Source organism: Rhipicephalus microplus, chromosome 6, assembly GCF_043290135.1.
Source record: "Rhipicephalus microplus isolate Deutch F79 chromosome 6, USDA_Rmic, whole genome shotgun sequence".
NCBI lineage: Eukaryota > Metazoa > Arthropoda > Arachnida > Ixodida > Ixodidae > Rhipicephalus > Rhipicephalus microplus.
Window position 1 is genome coordinate 58,855,819 of NC_134705.1, and position 24,552 is coordinate 58,880,370.

Below are 24,552 nucleotides of genomic sequence, written 5' to 3' on the forward strand. Positions count from 1 at the left end.
TTCTGGGATGTAAAACAAGCCACAAATATTAATTTCCCACACAGCTGGTTTTTGATTGATTGATATGTGGGGTTTAACATCCCCAAACCACCAAATGATTACGAGAGACACTATAGTGGAGGGCTCCGGAAATTTCGACCACCTGGGGTTCTTTAACCTGCACCCAAATCTGAGCACACTGGCCTACAAAACTTCCACATCCATCGGAAATGCAGCTGCCGCAGCCGGGATCTCACACAGCTGGTCAATATAGCCGAAGGGTAGCATGGTCTTTTCTCATGTTTCTCAGATGTTTACAAGCCCTACAAGAGCATACCATGGAGCGTTTTACCAAAGGTAAACATTTGCCTTCCAAATGTGGGAAACTAGTTTCGAAGCCCATCTACACACAATTTTCATTTTGAATTCGTTCTGTTTCACAAGTTTATTTTCTCATGCGCTCTGCATTCACACTGTTTTATCTGTCCCAGTGCGAATCCCTTGCTCAGTTACTATGCACCAAGATGACGTAAAACTCATAAATAGTTGTTCAAACCTTGAGCTCTAAAGCACAGAGTGGTCAGGTGAAGAGGACATGAGCCACTGATTTCTTGAATTTGAGGCACCATTCTTTTAGCTGCAGATAAAAACTTCCAAAATCAGGGGCACATCGAAAAAGCCCCAAGAGATTGAGATCAACATCATCTAGAACAGAAATGAGCCCAAGAACCAAGCATGCTCAGAGGAGGGAAAGAAATATAACACTTGAAAACATTTGGAAGCGACAAGTATGTTATACGAATGAGAACTTCTATGCATCCGCATGTCTGCCACATGATAAGACAATTGCCGCTGTAAACAAATGAAAATAAGTTTTTGTTCCAGTGCTTGGGTTTTCACTGGAGCCCTCACACTCCGAAGGTGAGTGTTTTAACCCCTATGCTATGCAGTTATGTTTTGCAAAATCTGAACATATGCGGCATACATGAATGTGTTTTACCTGAGGTGTCGAAGCGTAGCAAGATGGCTCTGTCAGTGAAGGCATTGGTGAACTTCGTAGAAGTAGAAAAATAATCATCAGCAGAACAGGATGTAAAGACGACAGGGAGAAGGGTACAAATCACCAAAATTCAAACTTTCCAAAATGACGATGCCACAGACATTTCAGTGGTCACGCGATGCATGTGCCATGCTCGAAGATGAAACACTGACAAGTGCTAGAAAGACACCATGCAAACTTTGCTCAAAGAGGGCAATCCAAGCATAGGTGTTCATTATTTATTTGATTTTGTTACACAAAAAACGCAGAGGGTACAGGGAGGGACACGGAGATGGCTAATAATGCACAACACTTGCGCATTGCTTAGATAACTCCCAACAAAGATTCCACATGGTTTTTTTTTTCTCTCTTAGTGCAAGCAAGTACTATAGTTTAATAAGAGCAAGTTTAACAATAATTACTTCTGAAACAAAAGGCAAAATATCTTTTACTGCGTGTAATGATCACCGTCCCAAGCTTCACCCCACACGTCTCGAAGAGAACCTGCAGCAATACAATACTTCACAAGTGCCCCACCAGACTACTCAAGCAGTGATTGCAATCCCTTTCCAAGAAACGTGAACAAAAAGAAGAATAATCCCAATCATGATCATTTTATTTTAATGAAAGGTAATGAACAGCTCAAAATGTGACTCCTCTTCTTTAATGATCATGCATAGTTTCTTTCTTCATTACTTCTGCTAATCACAATTCCATTATTTCAAACTGGACAGGTACCCAAGTGACAGTTTGAAGTAAGAAGGTGTCAATGCAATGCACTCTCTATAATATTTGTCCAGCAAGGTCATAATGGCTTTGGTGCACTTGAAATCCGATTGACCACATTCAGAAGAAGCAGCATACCTGCCAAGTTCAAGGATTCTGAATCCAGGAGATTTCCGCAAGGAAGAGTTTCACACTGAATTATTTGTCCCAATTTTTTTGCACCAAAAGCAAAAAAAAAAACATTGTGAGAAACAAAACAAAATCTGGGGGTGGGAAGGGTCCCAAATGCACGCACAAAAAGCGAGAGAGGTGAAAGTCTCAAAGTGAGAGCACAAATACTCCCGAAACTTCATGACACAAAAGCAACTAGCAAAAACTGTTTCCATCAAAACAACTCGCGTATGTCTTCCTGGGACACACGTGAACAGACGAGACAGCGCAGCTAGCTGCCACAAAAGTGCAGATCAAAAAGCTTTGCTTACTACTTCATTCTTCCAACAAGTACGCCAAAACACTTCCAGCCTTTTTTTTTGTCTTTACTGCCTTTAATCCACCGCTGCGTTAGTTGCGTGCCCTCGGAGCTCATTCACGGCATTGTGCACGGCGGTTGCGGCGAATGGTTGTTCCGTTTTCAACCCGTGTGTGCTGGCTGCGCACATGCCTTAAAAACTAAGTCTTAATGTCATCTACGATAGCATCTGCAACGTTTTTATTCACAGAGTTTGCGGAAAGCAGCGTTGGTTTGAATGGTTAAGCAATGTACGTACGCACACTTTCAGAGTTCTGTCACTTATGTTGTCACCATACATGGTCGTGTCAAAAACAACCGCGGTTGTGGCAACGACAACTACACGTACTGTATGTAGAAGACAGTGCGTGCTCTGATCGCACGCAAACTATTTCAGATTTTAGCACGCTGCTTTCAGCCTACGTTCGACGGTTTCTATACAAAAGTTCACCTACCTCCATAATGAAAACTGTTCAAGGCATTAGAATTTCGGTTCAATGAACACAGTGAAATTTTGCTGAGAAATTTCACGAATTCGTATCTAACGCAGTTTGCGAAAAGCCTGGAGCGGATTGATCTGCATTTTTGTCAGTGCAGTCAGATCACGCACAAAGATTTCGATTTCAGGGAGATTTTCATGACAACTGTACAAACGGAAAAGACAGTTGAAATCCGGGAGTCTCCCAAGGCAGGTATAGCGGCTCCACAGGATGAAGCGAACAGGTCTTAAGGCAAGCAATCGCACCAGCTTTTTCGTGCCTCTACGCATTTCCAGTGCTCTTAGACCTCTTGTGTCCTGCCATGGCTGCTGAAAAAACAGGAACACACAGCAGTATTAACGATTATTGCACACACACCACCATAACGTGATCTAAACCAAACCAGACCTTATGAAGTTCCCGAGCTTACGAAGAAATTTACTATATTTAATAGGACATAACGCGAGTTTTTATTCAGATTTTTGCTACCTAAAGTTGATCCTTGCATTACAATCATACACCAAAATAACTACTTTTCCTCACTGGCCACAATGAAAAGCAACCCCTTGCGTAACGATAGAGTACATACGGTAAATTCTCCAGCAAATCCCTGCAGGTTACAGGGTTACAATCTGAACTCATTTGGCCACAAAGCTCGACCTAACTAAGTTTTTCCCTAATAACCGAGCAAAAAAGCGGCAATTTCCTTCTAATTTTTACTCAGACAGGTTTTTTTACTATTAATGCTCACGTTCAATATCTAGGCACTCCAGTTGCAACCCTAGCTTTGTTCTGCCAAGACTGCACACGGCGCTTGCACATCCAACAATCAGTCGGTAGTGGTCTTATATACCATACAGTACAGCAAATGCAGTCATTGCCTTGGTTCATCATCATCATCATCATCATCATCATCATCAGCCTGACTACGTCCACTGCAGGACAAAGGCCTCTCCCTTGTTCCGCCAGTTAACCCAGTCCTGTGATTGCTGCTGCCAATTTATACCCGCAAACTTCTTAATCTCATCTGCCCACCTAACCTTCTGTCTCCCCCTAACCCGCTTCCCTTCTCTGGGAATTCAGTTAGTTACCCTTAATGACCAGCGGTTATCCTGTCTACGCACTACATGCCCGGCCCATGTCCATTTCCTCTTCTTTATTTCAACTATGATATCCTTAACCCCCGTTTGTCCCCTAATCCACTCTGCTCTCTTCTTGTCTCTTAAGGTTACACCTACCATTTTTCTTTCCATTGCTTGCTGCGTCGTCCTCAATTTAAGCTGAACCCTCTTTGTAAGTCTCCAGGTTTCTGCTCCCTAGCTAAGTACCGGCAAGATACAGCTGTTATATACCTTCCTCTTGAGGGATAGTGGCAATCTACCTGTCATAATTTGAGAGTGCTTGCCGAATGTGCTCCACCCCGTTCTTATTCTTCTAGTTACTTCAATCTTGTGGTTCGGCTCTGCGGTTATTACCTGCCCTAAGTAGACATAGTCTTTTACAACTTCAAGTGCACTATTACCTATCTCGAAGCGCTGCTCCTTTCCGAGGTTGTTGTACATTACTTTCGTTTTCTGCAGATTAATTTTAAGACCCACCTTTCTGCTCTCCTTGTCTAACTCAGTAATCATGAGTTGCAATTCGTCCCCCGAGTTACTCAGCAATGCAATAACATCGGCGAAGCGCAGGTTACTAAGGTATTCTCCATTAACTCTTATCCCTAACTGTTCCCATTCTAGGCTTCTGAAAACCTCCTGTAAGCACGCGGTAAATAACATTAAAGAGATTGTGTCCCCCTGCCTTACACCCTTCTTGATTGGTACTCTGTTGCTTTCTTTATGAAGCACTATGGTAGCAGTTGATCCCCTGTAGATTTCTTCCAGAATGTTTATATATACTTCATCTACGCCCTGATTCCGCAGTGTCTGCATGACGGCTGATATTTCTACTGAATCAAACGCCTTCTCGTAATCTATGAAGGCTATGTATAGTGGTTGATTATACTCTGAGCATTTCTCTATTACCTGATTGATAGTATGAATGTGGTCAATTGTTGAGTAGCCTGTTCGAAATCCTGCTTGTTCCTTTGGTTGATTGAATTCTAATGTTTTCTTTACTCTGTTAGCAATTACTTTTGTAAATAGCTTGTATACTACAGAGAGCATGCTGATCGGCCTGTAATTCTTCAAGTCCTTGTCATCTCCTTTCTTATGTATTAAGATGATGTTAGCGTTCTTCCAAGACTCTGGTACTCTTCCCGCCAGGAGACACCTCGTAAACAGGGTGGCTAGTTTTTCTAACACAATCTGCCCTCCATCTTTCAGCATCTTACACGGCAGATAGCACTGAACATCTCTTCACGTCTTTCTCGCTCGGCTTACAAGCACAATAACTGCACTCATCCTCAACGTCATAGCATATCGGTAGCCTGCCATAGCTTCCCGTGACTAGTTTACCTGGCCTACGTAGCCCACACGTGGCGTACTTCATGTCTGGGCTGCCTTTGGGGACCTTTTTCAGGTACACAAGCGCGGGTTGTCGGTAAAAACAATGCCATGGTAACCTTTTGGTGTCACTACATTGCGATTTAAGGTTTCAAAGGACGAAAAAATTGCTTCCTTAATTTTATGAAATTCCTGGATTTAATGGAATAATTTAAGTGTGGTCATCATTTCGTTAAATTGAGTTTTAACTGTATTTAGAGCTTTGAAATGGTTCAGCACTGACATGCTCGCTCGTTCTTTTTTCGGTGATTACCGTATTTACTAGCATAATTCGAACAACCCTAATATTTTGCCAGCTTTACAAAGAATATATTTACTTGCATATTTTATGCTCCCTCGCCCAGCCAAGCTAGCTCAATGGCACATGCACAAACACTTTGCAATCATAGATGGCTATTTAGATAAGCTATTGACTCAACGGCATTTGAAACCCATGTGGCAACTCGTGCTTCAGTCTAGTCAATAGACCATCTGTTCAATGGCCTCCGAAACACCCGTGTGACATCGGTAATAAAAAGGTGTCTGAGCAAGTGGATTTCAGGCCTGAAAAATCACTGATTCTAGTACGAGCGCTTTGGCACAAAAGGCCTCGCTTCCATTTCGCATGTGCTGATCTTGTGGTCCCTGCCCGTATGCTGAAGCTGACAGATGTGCAGCCCAACTACCAGATGTGCACGAGCAGAAATTAAACGTAAATTTGCCTCGAAAAAGATAAGTTTTGTAAAATTCTTCAACAATTTTTCAACTTAGGACACCTAGAGTTCTCATGTTTATCGTCTGTTACTCTTCCAAGCCCACTGACAGCGACAGGGTTGATTGATTGATATGTGGGGTTTAACGTCCCAAAACCACCATATGATTATGAGAGACGCCGTAGTGGAGGACTCCGGAAATTTTGGCCACCTGGGGTTCTTTAACGTGCACCCGAATCTGAGCACACGAGCCTACAACATTTCCGCCTCCATCGGAAATGCAGCCGTCGCAGCCGGGATTCGAACCCGCGACCTGCGGGTCAGCAGCCGAGTACCATAGCCACTAGACCACCACGGCGGGGCAGCGACAGGGTTCAACAGAGTGAGATCGCTATGGCTAAAGCTTGGGGGGCGAGTTGGTTCACATACACAGTAAAAAAAACGCAGCACATAAATGACAGGAAAGAAAGGGAGGAGGCAGAACAGAGTGCTGACTTACAACTAATCTTTAATTTGAAATGCGAACACATTTATATCATGGCAGGCAAAACAGAAGCGACAACCACAAAATCAAAAAATGGTGCTCTGACGTCAATATCACCGTATCACCACTCTGCCTGACAACGCACTTCTTTTTCTTTTTTACTAAGAGAGAAATCACTCACGGCGGACTTCGCAGATTTTGCCTGACAGGTGCCTGTCTACGGCACCGAGCCTTCGTGCTGCAAATGGATCTTTGCCCACGTACATTTGGAAGAGAGCTCTATGCAGAAGTGAGAAAAAAAAAAAGAAAGCAGCAATCAATGCAATGAAATGTTGCAACAAACATAGAACTCATGTTCTTACTACATGACTAATAGTAATCAGAAGAAACTGCCCATCTTAATGCCCACACTCCCACAAAAATTCCTTAAGAGTTGGCTAAGAGGAGGTGCTTAAAGGATGCCAAAGAAGAATGTAGTTCTACCTCTACTTTCACTTCCCTTTATTTCATAATTACGAATCTTCAATTAAAAATACAATTTAAACACCCGTTTCTGTTTCTTACCTTTCTCTCTCTACTTGTTGCTTCTTTCTTTTCTTTATATCTTTTTTTGTGCCTATTTCTATCTATCCCTCACTCTATATACTTCTCTATCTTTCTATTATTTCTTTCTTTACATTTCTTTCTCTGTACCCATTCTCTTGTGCATCACAGTTACAGCATCTAAGAGTAAACAAATTAATGCAGGTGTTCTGCACGCGAAGCCGATGATCAAGAGAGGCCGAAAAGAGCGCATTCCGGTTGTCGATGATTATGAGTTTATGATACTTTTACATTCGTCTGCACATACTAACGCCCAGCTTAACCAGCTTCGCTGTTAAAAATGCTACTATATGCTGTTTCATAACAAAGCGACTTAAATGCATGTCGCATCATTTGCCTTTTACTTATATTGTGCTGTTTCACTCACAAATTGACATCACCTGGCTTGACCACTAAGTTTCCTGTTTGAATTTCAAATGGGCTGCCCTAGCTCAATGGACCCAATTACCTTTCCATCCTCCCTGGCAGATCCTAGCCGGGAGTTTTGATGCCACTTTCGACACGGGGGTACTTTATGCACTCATGTTTTGTTTCGCAGTGATCCATGTTGCCAATATCTTCCAACTCATACTCAACTGTAAGCACAAAGCAAGAATCAGTATTCAATCAATAATGGCACCTCAAGAATAATAAACAAGAGGCAAAGCAATGAACGGGACAGCAACAAGTTGGAATGTTACACAAAGTACAAAGGCTAATAGTTTTAGGAGAAATATGAATTGTAGTAAGCACAAGCCTGCTAAAGAGGCAAACTTGCTATAATATGGCCAGACCCACACGATGAGAGACACTAGATAAATACAAGCCACATGTAGAATGGCTTTGTTCGTGACAGGTGCCTCACATGCACAAAGAATTTCAATTCTTAAAGCATAAGACATCCTGCGTAGAATATGTAGCAAACTGAACAGCCGCCATGGACTTAAAAAATCACGCAAACGTTTATTAACATCTGCATGAGCCCAGAACGTCTAAGATGGCGGCTTGTTTTTTTCTTCAAACAAGCTCAATGCTCCCCAGCATGCTGGCACAAAGACTGTAGTCTTCTTATAGAAGTTAAATGCCAGAAAATTAACTTATTACCGGCCTCGCAGTTGCGTGTCTATACATTCAGGTGCCTTCTGTGTCAAATTCTGATAAAGAACTCGGTACGTGTTTCTTTACACTTTCTCCGTGCATCCTTGAGGCGACTTAATCAGCGTGCTTTTTGAAGTCATCCTCTCTTGTCGCTTGGCGTGGAGACCGATGTTTTCCTTCTCTGCCAGTTCGTGGATGTAGACAAGCAGGCCCACAGGGCTTTAGACACATGTTGTTTCCATTGTTTCAGTAGCAGCAGGCATCTCTCGCCAAAACGGCTCAGCGATGTCCTCACAGTTCCGTTTTCTGTGTTGGGAAGGCAGATCTGTAGTCCCGGCTATGGCGACCAAACTATTTCCCGAGTACCGTATTTACTCGCGTAATGAACGCACTCACATAATAAACGCACCCCCAACTTTTGTCGTCACAACTTGGATTTTTATTTTCCCCCCGTGATAAACGCACCCCCTATATTCGTCCGCAGCAGTCCCGCCAACCAACGCTTAGCACCTCCTCACCCGTTTGATCTACACCATTCTTTTATCATCATGCTGACCCCTCTCGCCCATTGTTGCGTGCCGTATTGTATTTCTTTCTACCTGTGAGCATCATGTCCTCCGTTTATTTTATCTCTGTGCCACAGCGGGGTTCACGAACGGTGCAAGTGTAGAGTTACGCAGATGATAAGCACACACCGATTGTGTGTTCTTGAGTAACCTTCTCAACATGAACAGGTAATGGTCCCATTCCATACTGCACCAGCGCAGCATGAATCTGCTCTTGCCTCTCCTGCTCTTCAATGTGCTCTTGGTCTCTGCATGCTGCAGTGGTGCTCTGAAGTTCAAGAAGGATTGCAGTCAAGCAGGGTTCCCTAATTAAAAAACGTACCATCAAAGGCCAATAGAAACCAAGATCAGAAGGTAACACGTTCAAACTACATCCGGGTGCTCTAATAGTCACATGAACGTCATGGGATCAAATCCCATCTGTGGTGGCCGCATTTTGATGGAGAGGAAATGATAGAGGCCCGGATGTTTATATTTAAGTGCACATCAAAGAAAGCTAAGTGGTTGAAATTCCCCAAGCCCTCCGATGAAGCGTCCATTTAAATAGCATCGTGGTTTTGAGCGTAAACCCAATTACTATTAAATCGCATTTTGGTCACCACTGTAGGAAAATGGGCCAGGTCAGATGGATCACATTAGCAGCCTTCTAGAACAGAACGCACCACATATCTTTATTTTCCTCTCCTATTCCAGCTGTTAACAGATGCTAAAGTTGGCACTCAAAGCAGGCACCAAAGCACCAGCTGAAAGCGCCAACCCTATCATTTTCAGTACTGTTGTTGTCAGTGGACACTGTAATCTCAAAGTGTTCACTAAGGTCTATAGTTTTACATGCCAAAACTTCAATTAAATCAAGAGACATACTGAAGTGGGAGACTACCAATTAATTCTGACACTATGGGTTTTTTTTCCAGGAGCATCTAAACCAAGTAGTGCGCATAAGTTACTGCATTTTACCTCCACTGAATCAACGCAAAACTGCTCCTGGATAGCCCATATTCTGGCAGTCCCACATAGGTCAAGCATTCATCTTGAAATGTTCACAGATAATTGATGTGAGCCTCCTTCGTCATGACTACAATCAATTAGTCATGGCTCTCAATTATTTAGACTACAAAAATTTACTATTTCTCCACTCCTTAGGTGAACGATTTCAAGTCCAGCGACCCAGTTTGTCGGGACAGTTACCATTTCACAGTCATTCCTTCCTGCCTCCACTTGCCTGCGAGACCTCGCTGCCCTGAATGCGGCCATTTCCTCCAATGTTTCTGCATAGAACAGGCAAATTTACCGAAACAACACACACAAAAAAAAACACAATACTGAAAATGATGGCAAAGCTGACAAAGGCCAGTGGTTTTTATTGCAGGTGGAAGCGAATAGCGCGTTGTGAGCATGCTTTTTTCTATCCTCGGGAATAAATTACAGCAGAGCTTTCTAGACAAAGAGTGTAGCCTAAATATACAAGGTTTATTGTTTTAGACAACACAGATTTTTAAAATAAAAATGTTAGAAGCGTCAGGCCTCTATCATCTTGGCAGACAAGCTTTATGCTGAGGTGGAAAAAACTTTGCCGCACCGATTGTTACATTCAAATGAGTATTCAAATTTTATTTATTTATTCAATTATTGATTTATACTGCGGACAAAAAGTCTAAGCAGGGTGAGCAAAAGAACATACCAATAACAGAAAACAAGGTTGCAAAATGGCTTTTACAACATGATTTTGGTTGAAAGACGAAAAAAAAAAACTTGGTCATGATACAATTATAAGGAGGTGACAAAAGAACAGCAGTCGCACAAATGGTCACGGGCGTTCGGGGAATGCCTTGATTAGTTTATTCAAATCAGCTATCGTTTGTGGGCAAAAAGAGTAGCAAAATGTGTCAGTCCTTGCAAAGATTGGCGTTAGGGAATGAGGATAGTGGTACAGAGTGGGTCTGCTTAACAAGGTGAAAACGTACACTGCGGTGTCCAAGGGTAGCTTGTGGTTTACTATGTTGGAAAGAAACTCTAGACCACGTTTTTTTCACCGTGTTTGTAATATTTCAATACTACTTGCAGTTATTAGTGCAGTAGGTGAGTCAGTTGACTTAAATTTACTCTAAATAAACCGTACTGCTTTCCTTTGAATTTTTTCTATGTTTTGAATGTTAATTTTTGTGTGGGAATCCCAAACTATGGAGGCACACTCAAGTTTTGGCCTAATTAAAGAAACGTAGGACAGGAGTTTAACACTAGGCGGGGAAGTCTTGAACTTGTGACGGAGAAGACATAATTTCCAGAATGCGGCAGAGCAAATGTTATTTATGTATATATTCCACGATAAGGTACTCGTTAACGTTCCACCTAGGTATTTATAGGAGGCTACTTTAAGCAAAGGTGCTTCACTTAAATTGTATGTGTGGCCTAAGGGGGTTTTTTGTGTGTTAGATGGAGATACACACACTTATTTGCATTAAGAAGCATGCCCCATTGTTTGCACCATTTTGAGACATTGCCCAAGTTAGTATTAAGGCCCCATTAGTCACTAATGCAGGTTACTTCTCTAAACAAAACACAATCATCTGCAAATAGACGAATTTGTACAGGGGTGCTAATTACATTGACAATGTCGTTTATGTAGACCAAAAACAGGATGGGTCTGAGTACGCTCCCCTGCGGAACGCCGGAAGTCACCGGAAGGCAGCCGGATTGTTGTTCTCCCACCTGAATGTATTGGTTGCAGTTGTGGAGATAAGCTGAGATCAAGGAGATGAATATTTCAGGTATACCAATTAACCGAAGATTTATAATTAATTTGTTTTGTCGAAATGTGTCAAATGGTTTACTGTAACCCAAGAATATTATATCAGTTTGGCCGTTAGCATCAAGATAAGCTGCAAATGAGTAAACCCTTATTAAACTTTTTAATTACTAGCTTGAGGGCATCTGTTTATATCGACAAGTTGTAGGACTTGCCAATTTAAACATATCCATATTGAAAAAAAAAATTGCCAAAGTCACATGATTGGATATTAATCATTGAAATTTAGGGCCCTCACCCAGGCGATATCGAAAGTGAGCACTCTAGGCATGCAAGACATGAGCCACCTGGGTTACACCTGACCGGAAAGACCATGTGACAAACTTAGAAAAAAGGTGCACCAGAATTTCATCAGGAAAAACATCGATCCCATAGGTGTGCGCACAGGTGAAGAGGGGGGGGGGGGGGGGAGACACGGAAGTGCCCACCCCTTAGTCATGAGAGGGGGCAGGGAAAGTGTGCCCCCTACATTGACATATTGACTTAATAGGGAGGGTGACACTGTGACAAACTTTACCCCCCCCCCCCGTCCCTTTCTGAAGGGGAACCTTGCCCCAACTCTTATGGCTAAATCGTTCTAGAGACCACATTGAACCAATTATTTGCATTTATTGTGTGGTGCTTATCTGTTTTTTTTCACGCTGTACTAAAGAAAAGTACAATTTCCACCTGTTCTTTTACTGAACAGAGTAAAACTGCGTGGCAGCCATTGCAGGGTTATTTCTTGTAGACAAGCGAAAAGGTTCATTATCTTTCATTATATTTAACAAAAAAAATGTAACAAAATATAGATAAGAACTACACATGAAATTATAAAAATAAGTGATCCAATGGAGTATTTCGAGACGACTTGTCATTTTTTTTTCTGACTGAATTGGTGCGGTTCACCTTTTTCGAAAGTTCGTAACATGAGCTCTTTGATCTGACGTAAGCCCGATGATGCACTTCTTGCGTGCCCAAAGCACATAGTTTCATCATCGCCTGGATTGGTACTCTTTATTTTGATGAATAATATCTTAAACTACGAGTGTTTTTTTAGATTAAAAAAAAAAAGGTATGCTATAAATTCTCACGTCCTATAACTTCTCAGTATAAACAGCTGCCATCAAATTAATAATTATAGGTTAACTAAATAACTCTTTAGCGGTCATTTCAGTGTAACTTTATATGCGGCAAGGTTTTCTGCCTCAGCGTTGGGTTTGTTTGCAAAGACAACAGAGGCCTGACAGTCATAGATAGCATATTTATAAAAAACTCTGTATTGTATTAAAAAAAAACACCCTGCATACACGAATTAAAAAGAAAAAACGTGAAAGCCTTCAACTCTTATTTCTTTCCTTTAATTATGATACTGCTATCAGAGAGCGAAAGCCAATTGTAGGCGCATGCCAGCATATTAAAGACACCATTAAATCTTTGCACATATTCAACTCTGTCCATTACAATGCTACACGCATTCACACATGCTCTTTAGATATTATTCACTCACCCTGATACACAACTTCGTTTCTTGATTCAGTACGAAGCGCGCAATGACTCCGCTGCAAAGGCGGCAAGAAAATATGCAGAAAAGAAAGAAAAATCTCCACACAGACTCCTTCAAGAGCCATTTAAAAGTAAGCATGGTTTGTAAATAGCAGCTGTCCCTGGAGTGTTGTTTTCAGGGAAGCATTTGCACGGTATATTTCATCTCCTCTCTGGCACTAGCCAGGGTTTCGAACACTGTTGTTATGGCGTGCACATCCTGTGACCACTGAAATGCATGTTTGGCATCGAGGTTTCACAACAATCGCATTTCCCTGACGTGTACAGTCATACCTGTCAGCTTTACATTTCCTCTGGTGGAGCACATCTACAAAATTCAACAAAGCTTTCATAAAAAGTGCTATCTAGTAACATTTGGCTTGCACTGCAGCTACAACACCATCATGCAGGTCAGATACGTTCATATTTTGCAAGCATGAGCTCCAAAAAAGCAATCAATATGGGTGTCCATGTCAGATTATGTGGTTTCACCAGAGTACGAAAGCCTATGACAGCTTCACCTTTCTAGATAACGTCATTGTTATGAGTGTTTTAAGAGCGAAGATGAGCTGGCAGTAACATGCCCGGCAACAAAAAAACCCCTGCTGCACTGTTGCTGTAGCCATTGCCACAGCTGCAACTGAGCCTCCATCATACCAACGGCCACAGTTTCATATACCGTGGCTCAGGGAGAGCAAATTTAACACATTCAGAGTGGCAAGCTTCTTGTGAATTTCGTGGCCACACGTTGCTATCTGAGTCCTGGCTGCCACTTCTTCGGTAAAGCATGGCAGACATGAACCAGCTTCAACGAGTGAAGCTATTTGCAACTTAAGGCAAAATGCCCGCATAAAAAAATTGTGTTGAGTTTTCAGTTTACCTTTGTGGCATGATATATATATATATATATATATATATATATCAAGTGTATGGGTTTAAACTCAAGCCACAGTGGCGACGGTCTTCACAGCTTTGTTCTTTAGTTAGGCGGCATAAAAATGCTTACACATTTAGAAAAAGAAGGTAGGGCTCGTCGTGTGGACATGACGCACTGTGGCACTCGGGAAAACACAGCCGACGTATACTATTCACCAATGTTAGCCAAGGCAAAAGGGGACGACATCCTGTTCCCTTTATCATCTGGCAGGCACAGTGATATGAAAGGTTCACTGAAGGTATGAGCTATTTTTGATTGACAGCAATTTCTAGTGCTGTACAATTTTCACTTGGGAGTGCTCTGAAACAGATAATTTTGTGTCTAGGAGTCCCATACATGCACATACACACACCAGAATCATTATGAGAATTTTACCAAGAGCTGGATATAATGTCATTTCATTGCAAGGCTCACAGTGAAAATGGTCACCAAATCAAGTAGTTCATTTGAATATGCATAAGTAAGGGCATCATGCACTTGTACATACTACAATAAGTTGCTCAGCTATTTTTTTTTCAAAACAAACAAAAAAGAATGTCAGATAAATGAAAACCTTATATGACATAACTCCCAGTATACAATTGTGTGGTCATGAATGTGCAGGGACCTTGTCGGAAATCAATAGTCTTGATATTACTAATAATATGTCGAACTTTAAACCAGCAGCACGGCCAGCCATATACTTTGACATGCAAGACTTCTTCAAGGTGGGCCGATCCAAGAGATCACTGGGCCCACTTGAACCTCTGTTCCTATCTACCTGCAACAGTGGCAAATATCCATCTAAAGCGCATGTAGTAAATCTATATATAACCCCTCAAACAATCAATCGATGTGTTTCGAGGCTGGCACACATTGGGGGACAATCTTTAGGAAGTTGCTAGGAGACGACATCTTCAACAGTGCAACAAAAGCAATCGTGGAAAAAAAGCAGGGGATCCTTACAACTTCATTCTCAGTACATTGACCTTACGAGGGCTTTCAATTGATGCTTCAGACAAGACAGTTGCGTCGCTAAAGATGCATTTCTTAAAAACCTGCTCTCTCGTTAGAGGCTTATGCCGTTCGCTATCATTCAACAGTGAAGCTTTTAGTGAATCGTTGTGACAAACCCATAAAACAAAATTCTTAAATGGGCATGTGACATAGACATTGCGTAAATGTTGAAATGAAGAAGAAAAAAAAAAAACAGATGCCGCTAAAGGGCTTCCTTGCGAGAAGAAGTAATGGTTTCTTGTTCACCGACTAATCACAACAAAAAGATGTTGCCGTAACCAAGGTATAAATGGAAGCTCCACCTTTTTACGAAGAGTGAAACTAGCTATTCATGGATATACAAGGGTTGCCTCGTTGACCATGGTACTGTGTGGCTAACCACATCAGCAAGTCAACACAGCAAGTGAAGATGATGAGGAAAGTTAAATTCCCACGAGAAATAGTTCATGAAAAACCTGGCATCAGTGGGAGTTCTTCTCGTTCCTAAAGACATCCCTTTTCAAGACGGTGTGCACATCAGGTCCTAGAGATGGGACCGAAATTCATGACGGAAACCAAGAGGAACGAGCCAGAGCTTCTTTTCTACGTGCTCTTAGTAACTGGAAGAGTTTTCGAAGGCAAAACTATGTGGTATAACTCTGAAGGTGTGGATGCCTTATTACAACTTAAGCGAATGAATCACAAATTAGCTTTGAAATATGCAGTATCCTATTTAAAAGAACAATCTTTTGTAGTGTCTGGAGCCACCTCATTGTTTAGGCGTGCTGACAAGTGTGGCCAACAGAAATAGAGGACAGCCTCGAAGGTGTTCTGTGTTTGCTATGTATCAGATGATATCTGGAAAGAGCGACATTCACGAGCTCGGGTGGCACGAGCTTCAAGTAACCAAAAGGCGCGTGATCTACTCGAGGAGCACGAGACGTTGAAGTCAGGTCATGGTACAGTGCGTATACAGTGTTTAACACTATGGTCATTTCCTTTCACCTGTGAAATGAATTCTTTGCAGAACATCAATTATGAAGTGGTAGATTTAGAGTTTCTAAATGCAAAGGGTGTTTTTCTATAATAACCTGTCCTGGAACTCTCATACTAATTAAAGGCAAAAAAAAAAAACTTCTCAGAAGTAGTCGGTGTCATGCTTTCACAAAGCTTTACGTCCCTCCTTTGGGTACAAAATGTCTTGAACAATGCTTAATTTTCTTTACACTTACCTATGGTGCACTGGTTTATTGAACAACAAAACAAATGTCAAAAAACTTTTTTTTCAATACATTTATACAAAACATTTATACCTTTTTCAATACATTTTTCAAAACATTTATACCTTCTATGCTTCCTTACCTAAGTTAGAAAGAGGGCATGTTCAAAAAACTTAGGATTGTAGACCTAACTCCACAATGAATAGTGTAGAATGGGACTCCACACTGTCTAACCCCACATTACTATCACAACATATGTTGGACAGAATTTTCTTCTGAAATCGTCAGCAAGGTTGAGATAAAGTTTTCCCTACATATTGCCCAACTTATGGAGAGTGAATGCTAATATACACATTACCAACATGGTTAAACGAGCGTGCAAAAAAAAATGGTATGCACACAAACTTCTTTGAATGAGCTGGGAGGTACATACGTACAAGTGTTCAATGTTTTATCTTCTAGTTCAATACATTGTGTTATTCCTTCTTCTATTTGTGGTCGAGTAAATTTCTCACATTGCTGTACATTTGTGGATCATCCTTTATGCACGTATTTTTTATGCTCGCACAATCTTGTAGTTATGATCAGAAACTTTATCATTTTTCTCTGCATACCAAATTTCTCTCATGTATTTACGTGTACGAAAATTCCCACCACAGTATGTCATGTTATTGGTGCACGGATTAATCAAGACTTTGTGAGGGTTGCCTTTCACGAGGTGCAAAACACCAGAAAAATGTTGGACAAAGTAGAACCGTAGTTTATACGAACACATACAAACACATGCACGTTCCACAGGGCTGGCAGGAAAAGCTGTTTGTAAACAAGGGTGATCTTTCCGTAGAACTTGCTATGACGACCGCCTTTTTTCCTCACATTTTGATGGCATAATATAGCTCCCGCGCAGCATTACTTTACAATAAGCAGCTTGTACGCTATGCCCTGCGAGCCGACTACTTCTTCAACTGCTGCAGCAATACCGCTGTCACACGGTTACATTTTATCGCGATCGGGCCTGGCCCTGATCGAACTGCTTAATCGTGATCGGTTTCGTTACAGGAGCTGCGAAAGGACGCTCTGCTGAGAAATCGGATTCCGATCCGTTTCAATCTCGATTAGCACTGCACCACGGGTTCTACCGTACCTAACAGAACCCTGCCCTAGACACTAGATTTATGGAGGCGGTTCGCTTAACCGATTGTACAGGAGAAAGGAATATATGCCAGAATGCGCATTTGTCGGCTTACCTGTAATGTGGATGACTTTGATCGCTTCGTAGAGCCTGTCTTTGTGGCACGACCGAACATAATAAGTCCTCGAACAGCTGAAGTCATTCACGTCCTTTGGATTGAAAGGTTCCATGGGAGAGCAGTGAATACGCGTGTGTTCCACAACGCCAGTCTTGAGTGAAGGCTTGTACTCCACGTAGACGAACATGGTGCGTTGTCAACTTGGAAGCTGTCACCGCCAAAGCACGCCGCCAAAAGGTACCTCGCCGCTCGTCGTAAACAAATCTGCCCGCCAAAACAACAAACCAACGTGACTATGCAATTGATCACGTGACCGATTGACCATGGTGGCCTACTGGAATTACTGTGAGCCACGAATTGCTGTGAGCGGTCCAAAACAGTTTAGAGGGTAGAGGTGTGCTCCGACAGGTAGGCGCGCCACCACCGTTAGTTTTTGCTACGCCGCCGACGCCAACGTGTTTTCTCGGCGCGCCATTTAAAGAGGATTTTTTTTTTTCAGCTAACCCACGTTTATTTTGCACCAATGTCACCAGCCTGGCCTTAATTCCGTCCGCTTCGCAAACGCATCAAAATTGGTTTACTTGCCATTTCAAGTTAAATAAGTGGACTATAAAAAAAGCTTGCCGAGTGCTCCTAATAATGTTGGATTATATTTAAACGTGAATTTCAAGATACTTTTGAGTTAACTTTATTTCAGCGAATCCCTGTCAGTTACAGCGCTAACGGTGGTGTTTGGCGAGGACTGTCGACATATTCTAGCTGACAAGAATATGTAATACGTGATGCGGTTTTAAACATTGACGAAATGTGTGAAAAGTCGGTACTGGAATATCCATGATTATGACTGTGCAAGCGAGTCGAAGAACAGAGGCAGTTTAAATGCGAAGGGTGGGGGCCAAAATTTGGGACGAGCTGGGTAGAAGTGCGATGGGTATGGAAAATATTGTTATAACTGAGGAAGGGCTAGCTGTTTAGGGCATACTTACGAAAAAAAAATGAGATAGGAAACTGGATCACATGCATGACCTTTAATAAACAAATAAAAGTAAAATAATGACAATTATTATACGAAATGATCTATCAAACAGAAACGATCCCCATTGTATCGGCAGGTTGAGCAAGATCATCAATATTGGACGAAATGGTGATCACCATAAATTAAGTTAGTGTGAACTGTGAAGTAGCACACAGAAGATGAATGCAGACAAAACTCTGAAGCGTGGGCTAGTATTTTCAACGAGTTTTGTTCGACACACCATGTGATGCTCCACGGCGTGCTATCAACCCAAGTAATCTGTCTTTCTTTCACCAGTTATAATCTCGCACTTAATACAACTAACTATAGATGCCGATTTGTCACCAACATGTTTCAAAAAGGTCACCACATACGTAGCTTGCTCGACGAGTTGGTTTATAATTTTGGAAGAACAAACTAAGGAGCTCAACCTGACAGGACATCGAGCGAAATCTTTATGGCGGAAAGTCCACAAACCCATGCACCAGAAGCGCAGTCATAAAAAATAGGCTGAGGCGTTTCACAGCTGCACACCTAACACTACAAAGGCAAGAAGCGTGTCAAAATTGGACAAAAAGCACACTTCCATGATCATCAACACCTGCACCCGCTATCTAGAAACGCGAATTTCTTATATATAGCTGTAAGGACAACTGAAGGATCACTTATACATGCGCGTTGCACTTTGCCCCCCCCCCCCCTTTTTTTTTTTTGAAGGCTTCAAGATCTTCACATTCAATATATTTCTCCCTTTGCCGATGACACTGATATATTGAGAACGCAGAGACTAGCGAAGAGGTCAGTTTTGCGCCTGAAGGATGTTTACACTGCCTATACGTGTTACTAGGCCTCTACCCATCCGATCTCTGTAGACACGGCCACATGACAAAGGAATTTCTTTCAAATCATTGAATGTCATTGGCAACGGAAAAAAAGAGATTGAACGCGAAACTTGTGAAGCCTTCGAAACAAAAACAGAGCGAAATGTCACGTGTTAGCGTTCCCCCAGCTTTCCTCGCAGATAAAGGACTCGCGGTATAGATGGCGGGTATACTTGGCGTTGATATCTTGCTATTCCATGGAAATCGGCTGTTTCATGCCACCTTGAAGCATTTGTTGGAAAAAAATTTACACTTAACTGTGCAACTGTAGTTTAGATAGCCTTTTTAAGCATGTGCTTCGGGTTAATTTTTGTAGGGCCTTTTTTTAATAACATTTAGTTTTAAGTCCAGCACTTGTCTTTCCTGGTTCCTACGCTGTATTCGTGTTTTTCGTAGGTTTCTTCTTACGTAATCGGTAAAGATCATTCATATTATTTATGTCGGCATAGCAACCACCCTTCTACCCTTCCTCATTCTTCCATATTTCGCCATCGTGAATGCACACAAAAGTTTTTCATCAACACGTGACGTTAATGAGAGATGTGTTCCGATTATAAGTCGGCAAACTCACTGTTGAGTCTATCAGAGGAATTGAAAGACTCAGATTGAGGCGTGAGTCAGAGTCTGAGTCAGTCCGGTTGAGTTATACTTAGGTAAGCCTCAGTCTGAGGGAGGCCGGCGGAGTTTTACGACGGTGGATCTGACGATGAGTTCACCGCTTGTCTTAAACAAATCTGCCCGCCAAAACCACGACGTCACTTAGAGGAGGTTGATGGCATTAAGGAGGGTAGAGGCGCTGAGGAAGGAAACAACTTCCACGGCTGGGCCCACCGTAGCAACACCTCCTTAGTATTTTTCAAAGCATGCGCTCTCTCAGGTGACGTCAGCGATCGCCGTCTTACGAGCCTGCTCCTCAAACCGGCCCCTTTGTACCGTCTTCTCCCCAGTCCCCGACAGCACATTTCCTCTCTTGCTGATTGTGGCCAGTTCGTCGAACCAGTAGCTCCTGTCCTGTTTTTCTAGTGCTTCTTCTGCGGCACGCAGGCCTCGACATTCCAAATAGTGTTGTGTGCCTATCTGTACGAGCAATTACAAGACAGGAAACAAGCTGCAAGTGTTCTCATTTCCGAAATATGAAACAATGTTCAAGAAGTGGATCAGTGCGATTCTAGAGTGAGTTCTAGGAGGCGTTGACCGTAGCCGGGCTACAGTGTACTACAAGGGGGCAGTGGAGTGAACGAGGCGGCCGCGCCGTATCTCGACTGATTTTCCGGCGGGTGATAGTAGCGGTGGCGCTGGAGTCGCATGGTTCAGTTTGGACTGGCACGGTGGGTAGACGTGTTTCTTGAGCGCTCCCGATCGACCGCGCAGATAAGTGGCTTTGCATGTTCTGAGCTCGCCTTATAATTAATAAGGCAGCAGTTAAAATCTTTGTAGCACTTATTACATTTTACAGCTTTTCCGTGGGTCAGTCACCAGGTATTTGTTAGTTTGTGCGTGTGTGGGTGTGTTTGTGTTTTTTTTCTCCTGCCACCCCGTGGGGGAGGTGCACGTACATTGAACACGCAAATGTTTGTATTAGAGCTTAGACTTTCTCGTAGGGCAGGTATCGTGCTTTGTAATTATCGAGTGAGTCAAGTCTTAAGAAAAATTTGTGTCATAAGACATGGTTAAAAGGCTTTAAAGTGTTCAGGATGCGGGGTGAGTTTCAAAATGGACCCAAGTGCAGAACCGAATGGAGAGGAGGCTGACGCGAAGTGTAGGCAATGTGAGGTCGAGGAAAAAATGGAGAAAATGATGGCTGCCCAGAGTGAACTGCTGTTGAAAATCACCGAGCTGGAGAATGCGTTGGCGGCAGGGCAAGAAAAAACGAGGGCAATGGGAGAAAAGCTGAAGTCCGCCGAGGAAGCACTAGCCAAGGTGAACAAAGGAGCGGCCGACGGAGAGAACAGTAAGGCATCTGCAACCAGAACAGCGGAGAAGAAAGAGCAAGCAAGTTTGGAAAAAGAGGTTCAGCCGGACATCATTTGAGGGCAGGGAAGCTAGCAGCAAGATAAAATTTGAGAAGCGATTGAAAGAAATGGGGGACGAGCGTTGGGCTAGGACGGTATTCAGCTACTTGTACATGAAGAATGCCGATACAAAATGGAGGAAGCGAACCAGAAAAATTGACTGGTAAATATTTAGAAAAAAGAAGGGGGCCAAACCAAAAAGAATTATCGGTTAAGAAGAAGGTGAAGGAAGCTGAGACCGATATGTGGAGAATCGGCATGATTAAGAAGTCCGCACTAGAGATCTATCAAACTTTTAAGCAGGAAATTGCCAAGGAAAGGATCTATGATAATACTCGTAGTAGTTCTGTTTGAGGCCAAGACGGAAGTATTGCGAACCAAGACATATCGGGCCAAATACGAAGGGGTAGACACAGTATGCAGTGCTTGTGGAGATGAGGAGGAAACTGCCGAACACTTGATAATGTTCTGTAAAGGGTTTCACCCTATAGTTCAGGATGATGGCGCAGAGTTTTTCAAAGCACTGGTGTTTAGGGATAGGGAGGGCAAAATAGACTTTAAGTGGGTAGAATTAACTAGAAGGAGGTTATCTGATTGGTGGTTAAAGTCAAGGCACGAGTGAAAATTAAAGAAAATTAAACCATTCACTGCAAAGTACGAATCCTCAACTTCACTATTTAAAAAAAAAGAAATCTAGTTTTTGGTTCACTAAGTATTACGGCTTGGTGGTGTTAGCCACCGCCCGGTCTAAAGGGTACAGCCATATCCATCCATTCATCTATCCATCCATCCACCCATCCATTCATTTATTCATCCATCCCTACAACGTTTGTTATACCAGCGTGCGTTGGTTATAGTACAGTGTCTAGAAATATACTGCCTAGTGTGCTGAGCGCGGGCTAGGAGATGGCCCCGCAGATGATGACTGCCGGCGGCACCCGCATGGTGCGCTGCTGTGTGAGTGGGTGCATTTGCGTTCAATCCTTGCGCTCCGCAAGCGCTGCGAAGCTTTCAGGAGGCCGAGCCGCGCGAGGCCAACTATTGTTTTCCTGCATTTGCGGAGTGTTATTTACATAATGCTTTATAAGAACTACTCGATTGCTTTCATAGTACTGGCGCTTCGCAATACCAAATTAGGATTATTTCGTGACATACATATCGACTTGCGCTACTGCCCGCAAAAAAAAAACGAAAAAAAAACAGGCAGATCTCACGTAACATGGGAACCAATGCTATGCAAGGTGACTCTGTTGTAAATTTTTATTTAGTGAAACATTATGAAGTGGCGCAAAATATATGCGAGAAATTGGATAGTCAACACTGGAATCAGCATTGGCGTTTCATGAACGTTTGGGTCTTCTTGCAAATTATTTCAAAGACCTGGCGTGGCTCTGTAGTAGAATACTCTGTTTCCACGCAGACTGCTTGGCTTCGATTTCTCTGCGAGGACACAAAGGTTTATTATTTGCATTCGTAGAGTCCACGTTGCCAATGACAGCTTAACGCTCACGCGTTAAAAAAAGCTGTGGCGAGAAGGGTTTGATGGCTTTCGTGACGGGATTGTGAAAGTATTCATGTCAGGACCAGTGAGTCATATTCATCAAACCATCTTACCCACCCACACTAATTTTGCATTACCCTAAGCTAAGGGAGTGATCGTGAGGGCACCCAGACATAGGTGATTTAATAGATAGATAGACAGACAGACAGACAGACAGACAGACAGACAGACAGACAGACAGACAGACAGACAGACAAACGGACGGACGGACAGACAGACGGATGGACGAATAGACAGATAGACAGACGGACGGACGGATGGACAGACCGACGGACAGACGGATGGACAGATAGCCAGACAGACGGACAGGCAGATGGACGGATAGACAGAAAGACAGATGGACGGATAGACAGACGAACAGATAGATAGATCGACAGACGGATAGACAGACAGACGGACAGACAGACGGACGGATAGACAGACGGACAGATAGACGGATGGACAGATAGACAGACAGACGGGTGGACAGATAGACAGACGGACGGACACATGAATGGAAAGATAGACGGATGGACAGATAGCCAGACAAACGGACAGACAAACGGTCGGACAGATGGGTGGGACAGACAGACAGATGAACGGATAAACAGACGGATAGACAGACAGACGGGCGGATAGACAGACGGACAGATAGATAGATCGACAGACGGGTAGATAGACAGACGGACAGATAGATAGATCGACAGACTGACAGACGGTCAGATAGGCAGACGGACAGATAGACAGACGGATGGACAGACAGACGGACAGATAGACAGACGGACAGATAGACAGACGGATGGATGGATGGACAGACGGACGGATAGACAGACGGACAGATAGACAGACGGACAGAAAGGCATACAGACAGACAGACAGACAGACAGACAGACAGACAGAAAGACAGAAAGACAGAAAGACAGACAGACAGACAGACAGACAGACAGACAGACAGACAGACAGACAAACAGACAGACAGACAGACAGACAGACAGACAGACAGACAGATAGATAGATAGATAGATAGATAGATAGATAGATAGATAGATAGATAGATAGATAGATAGATAGACGGACGGACAGACAGATAGATAAATTGACGCACACACAGATAGATAGATAGGTGCTCAAAGTGGTTGAAGTACGCAAAGATATAATTTTAAAAACCATTGACAGTATAACCACCAGAGTTATTTTTCAAAATATGCTTTGTTCTTGAGGGCAAGAATTATCACAGAAGACCCAAAAACCTTTACCTCTTAGCCTGAATTACATTAGGATTCGAGTGAAAACAAAGAAAAATAACATGCCAATGAACAATCTGACACTCGCCGCATATGATACCCAAAACGTTGTTGGAAAGGGATTCATACGTTGGAATGGGGAAAAAAAACTGTGTATATGAAGTTTGAAAGAATATTTTGAAATTTTTTCAGATAAATATTGATATTTGAAATTATGCCTAAACGGCGATTTCGTTCCCGACACCGTTCACCCTAATCCGAAAAGATAGTTAGATGAAGTCACTCGCAGAATGCTTTTCTCACACGACAGCCTTCGGGTTCAGCCTTCTGTCTGCCCTCTTGATCTTGCTTTTTCATCCAGGAAACCACGCTGGATCCATTAGGGCGGGGAACAAGACACCTTTTCCTTGTTCGACCGATAACTTCTTTGACACAGCGGCACAATACACGTCCTTTCTTTGCATTGACGCTTAGCTTTTAACATCTCATGG

At 42.7% G+C, this 24,552-nt stretch overlaps 1 protein-coding gene across 1 annotated transcript in view; it reads right to left on the reverse strand.

Annotated features, from left to right (window-relative positions):
- The window catches only part of LOC119167635 (uncharacterized), a 78,706-nt gene extending 60,957 nt beyond the window's left edge, over positions 1-17,749 (reverse strand). The window contains exon 1 of the mRNA XM_075865992.1: positions 17,367-17,749. Coding sequence (XP_075722107.1) covers positions 17,367-17,556 — 190 coding nt within the window. The 5' untranslated portion in view covers positions 17,557-17,749. The remainder of the gene's footprint in view (positions 1-17,366) is intronic.
- Positions 17,750-24,552: the final 6,803 nt, after the last annotated feature.